Below are 11,417 nucleotides of genomic sequence, written 5' to 3' on the forward strand. Positions count from 1 at the left end.
TATATGCACTTTGTGTGTGTGTGTGTGTGTGTGTGTGTGTGTGTGTGTGTGTGTGTGTGTGTGTGTGTGTAGATGAGTGGACCACAGCGAGTTGCCACAGGAACAGAGAGGATGGGACTAGTTCAAACATGACACATGAAGCGTATAGTCACTCTCTCTGTCTCTTCCTGAATGACTGACTGTTTTCATACAGAGCACCTCATTGTGTGYCAGCCAGTTCAAGTGTCAGTGATCTGCAGCTCGTGATGTTTTATGCATCAACATGCRATTACGCTTTTAGAGACCTTAAGAAAGTTTATTTCCGAATGTGAGCCACGCTGACATTGCTGTGTTTATTGAGTTGTATCAAATTCGMTTTTATCTTTTTCCAAGAAAATTGGTAAGGGGACAAAACTTTGAGTAAAAAAACTCCCTTGAACCTGAAATTGAGGCCATAAAAAAGAAGTGAATAAAGTTTTTTTTCCTTTCAAAACTGATCCCATTCAACTGGGATCATAATACAGGAAGGTGTTCCATATTCAAGCACGATAAGGCAATGTTGCAGCTATGAATCTGTGGGTACAATGTCATCATCATTATCATAAGCCTGTTGGAACTTCGGGGTGCCGTTGGACGAGGAAGACAGTAAGAAACTGATTCATTGTGAGTCACCAATGCACACATGAAAGATGTAGTTAGWAGGGCTGGGCGATAAAATAACGACATATCTCACGATAGATGTGATCATATCAATAGAGCATAGATCGTTGGATAGAKCATTGATGATTAATAATAGCTTAAGGAAGTTTATGAAATTTGCAGAGGGAAATAGAAATGACAGGACCGGAGYTTGTAACAACAACACAGAATAACGGCTAATGAAGCTGTAAAATCTCTACCCGCCTCCTTTTTCCAAGCCGGTGGAATATCTTCTGTATGCGTCTTTCCCTGGCTTCATAAAATAACTGTGGCCACCACCTCGCTGCACAGAAAGTTTACGAAATTTACGGAGAGGAGAATATAAAAGTTGCAGACCTGCAACAACAAACAACTGAAGCTACCAGGGTTGGGCAATAAATCGATTTAATCTATTAATTCAAATTTGCCATTTATATAGATTTAATTTTGGGAAAATCTGGATTTTTTTCCCAACCAGTGCACTCTTTGGGCCTCTGTAGTTCAGAGGTCACCCCACCTGTCCCTCAAGATGCTTGGTACACGACATGACAATATGGCAGCTAGCAAAGAGGATCTACTTCCCCAAAAGGCACTGTTTCTTCTGTTATCTGGAACTGGTTAGGTTTTTCAACCTCAGACTTGGAATAACAATCATCTTACTGCAAAATCTGTTTGAAGGCTCCTGCTACAAAAAGCAGGAGTACAACAAATTTGTTTCAACACCTGAAACAGAGGCAAGAGGGAAACAAAATTGATTAAAATCGAAAATTGAATTTGGGATGAAAAAATAGGGGTTTTTTTTTTTGGGGGGGGGGGGGGGGGGGGGCATATCGCCCAGCTCTAGAAGCTACCCAACGACCGAGCATCTGTGCACCGACACATTTCTGGGATCAAATCTAGACACTTAGGTTTTTGTCACATCTTTATACTAATAAAATTGTGGTTTGGTTCGCCATTTCTTTGAATCCATTGTAATACCAATGCAGTGCACATACATAGATATTGCACTATTCAGACATGTTTTTGAATATGTTGTGATGTAGTCCTCTTTGTGTTTTTTACAGTTTGAAACATGTTTTTAAGGAAATAATTTAAGGTCTTTTAAAGTAACTGACATTTGTTTTGTTTATAAGGACTTGTGTTGCTTGTTCTTGGTAGTTAACACACCGATGATGTTAAAACCTCAGATATTTACATGGCCTAAATATGGCAGAAGATAAAAAAGAAAGATCTTAAATCTTATATTTCCATGATTAAATAGAACATAAAACCCAAGTTTTTTTCTGGAGATCTTAGCTTAAAGAGYAAGTTGAGTTGAGTTACCTCCGAGCAGGAAGAGAAACGTTTTATTCTCTTTCAGGATTTGACAGAAACCTTTAGGTTGCCAGCTGTTTAGCTCGGCTTCTGAATTCCTTCCCTCTGCTTAAAAGGCTGCGAGAGAGCGAGGCAGATGAGGCGTTCACTCCGAACTGAGAGGAAGAGGAGGGGTGGATGGGAGTTGAAGAGCAAGCCAAAGAGAGAGGGAGTGCTTCTCTCTTCCCCTAGCAACGGGTTGGCGGTGTTCGTCTCCAGCCTCTTGTCTTCTCTCTCACACGCAGACGTGCTCATTGACACTCGTTCAGCTCGCTCGCCGTCAGCCTGTTGGAACCCCAGGGTGCCGTTAGACGTTTATGTATTATTTTTTTACCCCCAAATGCTCCTTTTCGCTGTGTGCTGTGTGATAAAGGGTTTTATTAACGGGAAAGGAAAAGAGGCTTAAGGAAGACAGAAGAGAGACTGACATCGGGAGGGAAAAGGATGGAGCCCCTCAGTGCTCACGGTTTGCCCCGGCTCTCCTGGATCGACACTCTCTACAGCAGTACGTATCTCTCTCCATCCATCTGTTTACTCAGCTGCACTCATCCTCCTTTATCYTTTAGCCGTACCTCATTTATCCTGCATCCCATCTCCTCTTCCTCATGCGATGCCAGTTTGAGTTCTGCTTACTTGGACACGATGTGAGGACTTGGCCTTTTTTCAAGACTTTCAGTTTAGGAAGCCTCATCGTGGCGGTCTACAACAGCAACTCCTGTTGGCTGCTTTCAGGCAATATATAAATATTTATTTTCCTTGTGGGTGCAGGAACGGGAGTGAGCCCAGACGTTTGAGTCGTGCTAAAAAGCTCAACTTAGAACTTTGTGTTCCATCCATTAAAGACACAAACTGTTTGATGTTGAATTTTTAATCAGGGTTTTATTATTTTCCTCAGGCTGTGCTGCAGACAAACACACCAAACTTTGCTCGGGTTCAGTTTACGATCAACTAGCAGCTCTGGTTAAAGAGAGCATACTCAATAAACAAGCAGCTGCCTTTACTGCTTCACCTAAATCTTGCCTGACCTCAATTTTTTTATTATTTTTTTTGTTGGCTGCATTTTATTTTCAAATAGAATAATTTTTTTTCCTTGTTATAATTCAGCTTCTGTATGATGGGGTTTTTTTTGCAACAAAAGCCTTGTTTGATGAGGTGCATCTGGGATCATCTGTGTGTTACTGAGCTGCTTTGTGTCTGCGGGGAGTTTTGGGCACATGTCACCGCCTCGCGGGAGTCGCTCTGCCGTGTCACAGTTGTTACCAAGCTGTAATTTTCTGAGCGGGAATAAACCYGAGAGGGAGATGAATTAGTGCAGGAAAAACAACAACAAAAAACAGATTGTAATAATGGCACATTTATTGCTAAAGTTCTTATAAAATATATCGATGTGTAAATGTTAACTGTGAAGTAAAAATAAAACATTGTTTTGTTGTTCATTTCAACAGTAAGGTTTGAGTCGGGATGTGTGTATAAATATAGAAAATTTGCAAAATTTTGTTTAAAGCTTTTACTGCACATTAGTTGTGGGAAAAAAATCTGTCCTTAGCAAAGCAAGTTTTATTTCCTCCCTAAAATCAAAGGTTTTTTAGAAATAGTGTCTTAAAATGTTGCGCAGATGCACACCAATGTTCAGTGCGATGTAAGACAAAAATAAAATAAAAACAAGCACTCACAACAGCTCATTTTAAAAATTGCTTTACATTTTACATAAAACCTGACTCTCAATTCACAAAAAATATACTCAACAATAGACAAAGCAAAATAAATAAGTCAGGTGTTAATCGCTCTCAGTTGCTTTAACAGCAAAATGACCAAACAAAACAAAAATTTATAATCGGCAAAACAGGTAAAACTTTCACAAACAGGTCTTTCATAATTGACTACAAAAGGAACATTATACCTTGCTGATATAAACTTGTTGCCGAAAAAATACCAGTTATGTCTTGATTAGACATAGAGCAACTATTTAGTCTACTGATTTTGATTATTCAATATTGGCCACTTTTAAGAATAATCTACAGTTGGTTATGTCTGTAAAACTTGATGATGTGGAGAAAATTAAGATGCAACAGCAGCTGCTATAGCTCGCAGTTACATTTTTAAAGCAAAAATGCTTTTCTAAAATAAATGTACCAGTTTTTCTATGGGACGTTTTTTGATCAACTCGAGTTTGTTAAATGAAAAATACGTAATAGCCAAAACAAAAACTGGGGTTGTATATTGGGCTGCCCTGATTTCTAAAGTTTGGTGTCCTCCCTCTGCTCAGGAAACTATAAATGCACCGGAACATTTCCAGGACTGCTGTTAAGTGTATTTCCTTTTTAAACAGATATTGAAGTAGCTCTTCTAAAGCTCACGACATACGAATAGCAGACCAAAAAGCGGAAGCTTACTCAGAGCTGGTTGTAAGTGGTACGTTGACCCCATCATGTCACAACTGAAGCTTTCTCTGTGTTCTCGTGAATCACCAACACAGGGGTGTAATTGCATCCCTCCTCTCCAGCCACTGACGATGGGTTTTAATGGCTCTGTGTATGTTAAGCAGTGACCACACATCCTGACCTCCTCAGAAACGGTGGGAGTAAATGTTCAAAGCCACAGTGACACTCTTCCCTTAAGAGACTGAAGTCGTTCTGTTTAGCCCTACAGCTAATAGAAATGTCTCATAGAATATTTAAATAAATTGCCTCGTACTTGCTCTGTGAGTGGGAGTTTTGAATATCTCAAATCATTAATGTAAGCAGAGACACACACAAACACACACACCACAAACATTAACAAATCTAAATATTACAAATGTGTGAGCTTACCCATAATAAGACAGAGTTTGGCCCAGAGGAGAATGAAGATCACCAAATTGTAGTTGGTGGGTCCAGACCTTACACATCTGTTCTGTCACAAATACGGACAGACAGTAATAGTTAGAAAACGTCATTTAAAATAGAGAAATGGTGAATGGCCTGAACTTGCTTTATCAAGTCCCTATGGACTCCAAGGCACTTTACACTTCAGTCATTCACACATTCACACACTGAGAGAAAACTGAACAGGTGGGGAAGTATGACCCAAATAAAATACTAAGATGTCTTTGCAGCTCCAAGTACCCAACATAAAAAGGCTCAAAATGTGGATTTTGCATGATATGTCCCCTTCAAGTGAAATCTACAAGTTTTAATAGAAAAAAGAATCCAAACTTTAGGTGGTAGATGCATGTAGTCAGACATGTCCATTTTTATGTGTTCAGTGTTCTCTGTAAGAAAAACTGTATAATTTAAAGACACCTCACTTTCAGCTTTGATTAAAAAAATTGTATGGATGTATTGTATCATAATAAAGCAGGCAGTTTACACCCCCAATGGGTTTTGGGAGGCTGCTCACCATAGACTCTGATTTGAGACAAAARTGCAAGTCCTAGAGACACACTCTGGGTACTCCAGTGCTCATGCATTGGTACACTTAATTACGAAAACAAAATCCATTAGGGAGGTTGCAGAATGTTCAGCACAATCAGAGTCCTAAACATCCCCAGCCAAGACTCATCCTCAGTCATCTTCTGCACCATTTGTCCAGTCAGCATCCTGAGTAGTTGACTCCCAAAGAGCAATTAGTGTGTACAATCAGTGTGTGTTACTTTACTTCACAAAAGAAACAGCATATTTTGCTACTTATCATTTGCTCTCTCTCATTGTCTCAGTCTGGGACAATGAGATCAGAGTCTCGAGAGTATTTCTCGCACATGCTCACAAAATTAATCAGTAAATCTCTGCCGGGTAAAAGGTTTTTTACTCATGATCTGATTTTGGAAGCTTTTTAAAAGGTGCTGTTTCAGTTTTCATCCTTACCCCCACCCACCTCATTCAATAGTCCAGCTTAGTGTGCTACACATCAGACTGGTTGTCTTGTGTCTTTGTTGCATCAGTGGTTTGATTCTCAAGGAAATTTTGAACATCTGCTCTTCTCCTTTGTGTCTTTCACTAATAAAAATGTGTTTCTTTAGGTCTCGCAGAATTACATTAGTTTGAAATATTTGATTAGAAAAAACCCTTTTCTGGGCTTTGAAATCTGCCTTTTAACCTCAGTTTTATTTAAATGTAACCCCTTGATCTGAGGTGCTTTGTTACACTGCTTTAAACAGAACAATCTGACTGAACTCATTGCTGCAGTGCTTACAGTGCAGGGCCTGTGCTGTAACCTTTAGTCTCTGGCCAGCTTCATGCCTTGTGTATCTGAAATTACATGAAGGGAAAGCCAAGTTACGTAATAGCCAGAAAACAGTCCTTTTGGCACAGCTGGGCAGATGTTACACTTGAACATATGCCAGGAGGATTTTCCCTAATCTGATTTATGGTAAGACATGATCAGTTTTATGTGCAGCTATGAGGAGGCAAWAAAKAAAKAAACATTTTTTTCCATGTCAGTTTGGAGTTTGGAGAAAATTAAAATTGTTTTCTTGACAGTCTGGACCTGACAAACATGTTACAGAAGTCGTTTTGAACACATTTTGGTCCAGAAATAAACCACAAAAAGAATTGATATAAGAGTGAAGTAGTTATGCACCATGATTTTTTATTTGACTGGTTGCAGCATAGAAACTGTAATAGATGATGGACGTCATTGTTAGCCAGCAGCTTTGAGTCAGTCCCAGATCTGTCCTAAAGTGTTTAATGTTTGGAATTAGTTGGCTGCCACATGCCTTGCTTCAGCAAACAAACGCGCAACAGTTCTGGATGGCATCCAGCCAGTCAGAGTTTAATACAACCAAGGGGATACATCCATTATCACACCCCACAAATCTATTTTGACGACCTGACTTTCTCTGAATGTACTCCCAGTACCAGAAGCAACAAACTCAAATCACAGGAATCTGAAACATTTTGACTCTTGACCACAGAAGACCATAAGTCAGATGAGCTTCCTAAATCCCAGTTCATGAAAGTAAGCGTCTGTTCAAGCTATGAGCTTATTAGCTGTTAGMACTGCTGGTGCTATGTAGTTTTGGCAGTGTGTGTTTAAATGAACGAGTGAAGGTTTTGCTTCGTCGAAGGGAAAARGTGGTGTAATTCAATCTTTGCTCCATGTTATGTTTTGAATCATTGTCTTCCCACCGTTTAATCTCCTCCATTGTGCTGATCAATAGATGAATGTGTTCCTTCCTTTCTCTGGACTGTAGCTATAGAAACAGACATCCAAAGCTCCCGTCACAGTCATCTGAGTCAGCCTTAAGCACTGTTGTTATGTAATGCAATCACTTCTGCTGCATCTTTAGTGCCGTGCTTCTCTGCTTTGTGTTCAAGCATTGCCTTCCCTTTGGGCCTGTTAAAGGGTTCGTGATTATGCAATAGACTTCAAGTTCATCTCTGAGAACACTCCACAGGCAGGATGCTGTTGAGGTAAATGATTTCTTGGTTTGTTTGCCTAAATGAAGATGGTGGAAATTCTGATGGAGAACAATCTGATTGCATGTTTAACTGATTTTCTCATCAAGCAAGAACTGAAATTTTATTGCTAGGTTTGAACCACAATAAGTAGCAACCCAGCTACATGCTCCACAACCTACAAGGCCTTCTAGACCAATGATTCCCAACCAGGGGTACGTGTACCCCTTATAGTATGAGAGAATATTACAGGGGGTACATGGAAAAATTTACCAGGTGTGTAAAAAAATAAAGAAAAATAGGACTGAGTTATGTTGGGCCCTATGATTTCCACAATATGGAAATTGCAGATGGATACACAGAATTAACACAAAATGAAATCCAGTTTAAAACTTGGAATCTAACAGAATTAGCTAATTTGGGTGAGTTTCTGATGTATTTTGGARGTTGTTGTTTTCTGCACCTGCCATTACCTGGTTTATTTATTTAGTTACTTATTCGCTTTTAAGGCAACATTTTTATCTTTGTTTTATTTGAGTTTAAAAAAATAAAATGCCTGAGAATTAAAGTGGTGGTTAATTGAAAAATAATTTAATAATAAGTTGTAGTACATTATAGTTTTGGAGAATCATCATTACGTTTGACTGAAGGGGTACTAGTGGCATGACAAAATGGCTCAGGGGGTACACAAGTCTGAAAAGGTTGGGAACCACTTGTCTAAAGTCCTGAAACATTCCAGCCCTTTCAAGACCTTGGACAGTTCCTTCAGCCCTTCACACTGTCCAAGGTCCTGAAGCATTCCAGCACTTTCAGGATCTTGGACAGTTCCTTCAGCCCTTTACACTGTCCAAGGTCCTGAAGCATTCCAGTACTTTCAGGATCTTGGACAGTTCCTTCAGCCCTTCACACTGTAGATGATGGCTGGATTGTGATAAATTTGGAACACTTTCTGTTTTTGCCAAAGAAGAGACACTACCTTGTACCTTCACCAAGCTTCAGAGTTTCCTCCACTGTATTAAAGCCCTGGCAGCTCGCCAGTCCTATATCAGCCTGGCAGGGGGCAAGGTAGCTTAGTTAGAGCTAGTGCCAGTTGAGTTTTTATTTCTTTCGCACCACTTGAGATTGAGACAACAGGATAAGTGGGAAGGTAGCACTCAGAAACTGCAGCATTAAAACTATACACACTCCCAGTCATTTAAAACTTTACCGTATCGTTCCACCACACCCCTCTTGCAGGATTATAGATTCTACAGAGCTCTATGCATTAGCAACATGTTATTATGACAATGCTAGCACAATTGCATCAGACTTCGAGCCCCAGTCTGTCACAACTCTCTCGTACCGCGTCAGGATGTAGCTACAGTATGTGCTAAAAAAAAGTCATGTCATGCTAGCACAATGTTACCACCTGGGGTATCATGTCTGTAGCTGGGTTGTTACCTTGACCTTACACTTGGTACATAAATATTTTATAGTCTCGTACAACCAGGGAGAGTATTTCCTCTCTGATAGCCAAGCTGGGTTGAATTCAGTCATTCTGTGATGACTGCTTACTTGTAAACCTGCCATGTGTTCAGATTTTTGGTTTTGAGTGACGTCAAACATATTTCCTGTCATGCACACTTTCTCTGCTAGCGGGAGTTCTGTCACTGGCAAGTCAGACTTGTTTGTATGCTAATATCGATGCTCTGGATACATTAGTGCGTGCATATGCATCACAGATATAATGTATCTGCTTTGGCCTCTATCCTAGCTGTGAATTGATAACATGCTAACACATACAGACATTTATTAATTCATTGCATGACATGATCTCCATGGGAGGTAGGCAGTGTCATTCGCGGGTGGGTAAATGCTGTATATTGGATGTTTCTGGACCTCCATCAGTTTTAGCCTCTCTGTGAAGGAGGAACCATCCTCAGCAACATGAGAGGATGCAGGTGAAGGGATGTTCTTTTCAAATTTTTGGTCTCTCATCCACTTTTCTTCCTTCCACCTTTGAAATATGAAGTTGTGTTTTGTGCTAAAAGATAATGGAGTTGGCTGAGCATGACACGGTATTTATTGGGCATGGAAAGCTTGAATTCGTCATCGCAGTTTTCTAAAGCGTGTATCGCCATCCAAATGGTTGAAACGAGAACAGTGATAGGACTTGATGTATGTAGTGTCCGTTCCACCATGAGCATTTTCAATAACTTACTCGGATCACTGCCAGTCCGGTGTGGGCATGATGAGGTCATTGTCTAGACACGAGGCCGGTGTAGTCAATCATGCTGCAACAGCTTTGATGCCCTGCCACGGATTCAAGACCCTTCATGCCTATCATTGTTGCTCTGTCACACATAATGGAGGAACCCACTGTGTTCTTGAGTGTCTCATGGAGACTGAATAAAGACAATCCATGCTCTGGCTAATTTTTAAAATGTTATTATTATTTTAATGTTGCAGAATCTTTGTCATCCAGTATAAAAGGGGTCCAGTTAAATGAACCTATACAGTCACTTTTAATTAAGGACCATGTTAATCATTGGGAGGACTTGACATTTACATAAAAACCTGTAGGTCATGGTTGTTACAGCCTGTTTCTACTTAGTCTTACTCATAACATGCAACTGTAGGAKAATTTAAAACAACAAAATGACTAATTCCTCATCATTTCAAGTAAGTGAGTCCAGCTGAAAGAAGACAAACAGAGGTCTGACATCCAGTCACAACACTGACTTGACTGGTACTTGCATCCCTGCAGGGGTCCTACTGTACCATGGCAGCCTGAGTGACAAGCTTGTGAATTATAAACAGAGCTTTGATCTATTAATAAAATAAAAAAAATAAACAAGGATCACATGCTGTTCATAGTGGTTAAAACCTGTTTATTTTTTTTTTTGTTCTGAAAAAATAAAAATCTGATTTAATAAATCTGAACTAAATGGTCTTTTCATTGTTGTTGATTATCACACTCTAGTTTTAAATTAATAAATACATAGAGCCTTTTTATGTTTATAGAGTCATCTATTTTATTTTTGTTTGTCACGTTTTAATTCACGTAGTTTGACGTATTCGACAAGGACTGTGTTTTGGAAAACATAAATCTTTATTAAATTGGAAGTTTAATGGTAATAGATTTTTGGTCGATTTTCTTGTATAAACAAGGAGCATAAACTGCTTTATTTTAATTTGTATAATACTATTATTCATCAAATGTAAGAATATTATGCAGCTGTGCACAACTTTACAGATAAAATGGATATTTAGATACAACTTAACTTTAACTATAATTTCATCGAACAAAAGAATAAATGGAATCACATACCAAAAATCTTTAAAACATCCTAATTTAATTTAAACATTATAAAAATTATCTGTTGTGTAACTTAAGCTTTTAAACTGTAAGAAACTCTGTTGTAGTTTATTTCTGAAAACCATATTTTAGTTGAACTCTTAACATTTCACATGACACTGAGCTGCTTTTTCAGGCCATAAGATAAGTCAGAGGTGGTGTACTAACAGTGACTAAGGCTTTATTTATTTTGACTGAATCACAGCTAGATCATCTACACCAGTGTATTAAGGCAACACTGTAGAAATAATGGTATGTTTTTTAGCTTTTTTGATTCCAGAATAAAGTCAAAATGTTAAAAGTAAAGTCAAAATGCTACTTTAAGGAAAAGTCCACAATGAAAAAATGCCAAAAGATGGAGACAATAAACTGATTTTAGTATTGCAAAAATAAAAGCAAAGTGGTAAAATAAAAATAGTTTGAGAAGGAGTCCAAAACCACATCCTAATGTGTTGAAAATTGAAATAATAGAAAGAAGGCATCTTTATTAATATAAGTTTGAATAATGTCAAATGTCTTGGCATAAAAAAGCTCTGAAATCCTTTTGTTGTGCTTGATGTTAGAGGGTGTGTCATGTGTCTCAGTGTGTTTGTGTTCTGAGTCTGTGGGGACCTTCATCATACCCCGAGGGCCTGGAGCTCTCTCTCTCTGTGTGTGTGTGTGTGTGTGTGTGTGTGTGTGTGTGTGTGTGTGTG

At 38.9% G+C, this 11,417-nt stretch overlaps 1 protein-coding gene across 2 annotated transcripts in view; it reads left to right on the plus strand.

Moving 5' to 3' along the window:
- abr (ABR activator of RhoGEF and GTPase) overlaps positions 1 to 11,417 on the plus strand; it is a 131,531-nt gene that overhangs the window by 26,552 nt on the left and 93,562 nt on the right. Inside the window, exon 1 of one of the 2 annotated variants that reach the window (XM_014016460.1) lies at positions 2,152 to 2,515. The exons of the other annotated variant lie outside the window; for it this stretch is intronic. Coding sequence (XP_013871914.1) covers positions 2,455 to 2,515 — 61 coding nt within the window. The 5' untranslated portion in view covers positions 2,152 to 2,454. Of the gene's footprint in view, positions 1 to 2,151; positions 2,516 to 11,417 lie in introns of those variants that run through there. 2 annotated transcript variants of the gene reach the window in all.

Source organism: Austrofundulus limnaeus, unplaced genomic scaffold (assembly GCF_001266775.1).
Source record: "Austrofundulus limnaeus strain Quisiro unplaced genomic scaffold, Austrofundulus_limnaeus-1.0 Scaffold145, whole genome shotgun sequence".
NCBI lineage: Eukaryota > Metazoa > Chordata > Actinopteri > Cyprinodontiformes > Rivulidae > Austrofundulus > Austrofundulus limnaeus.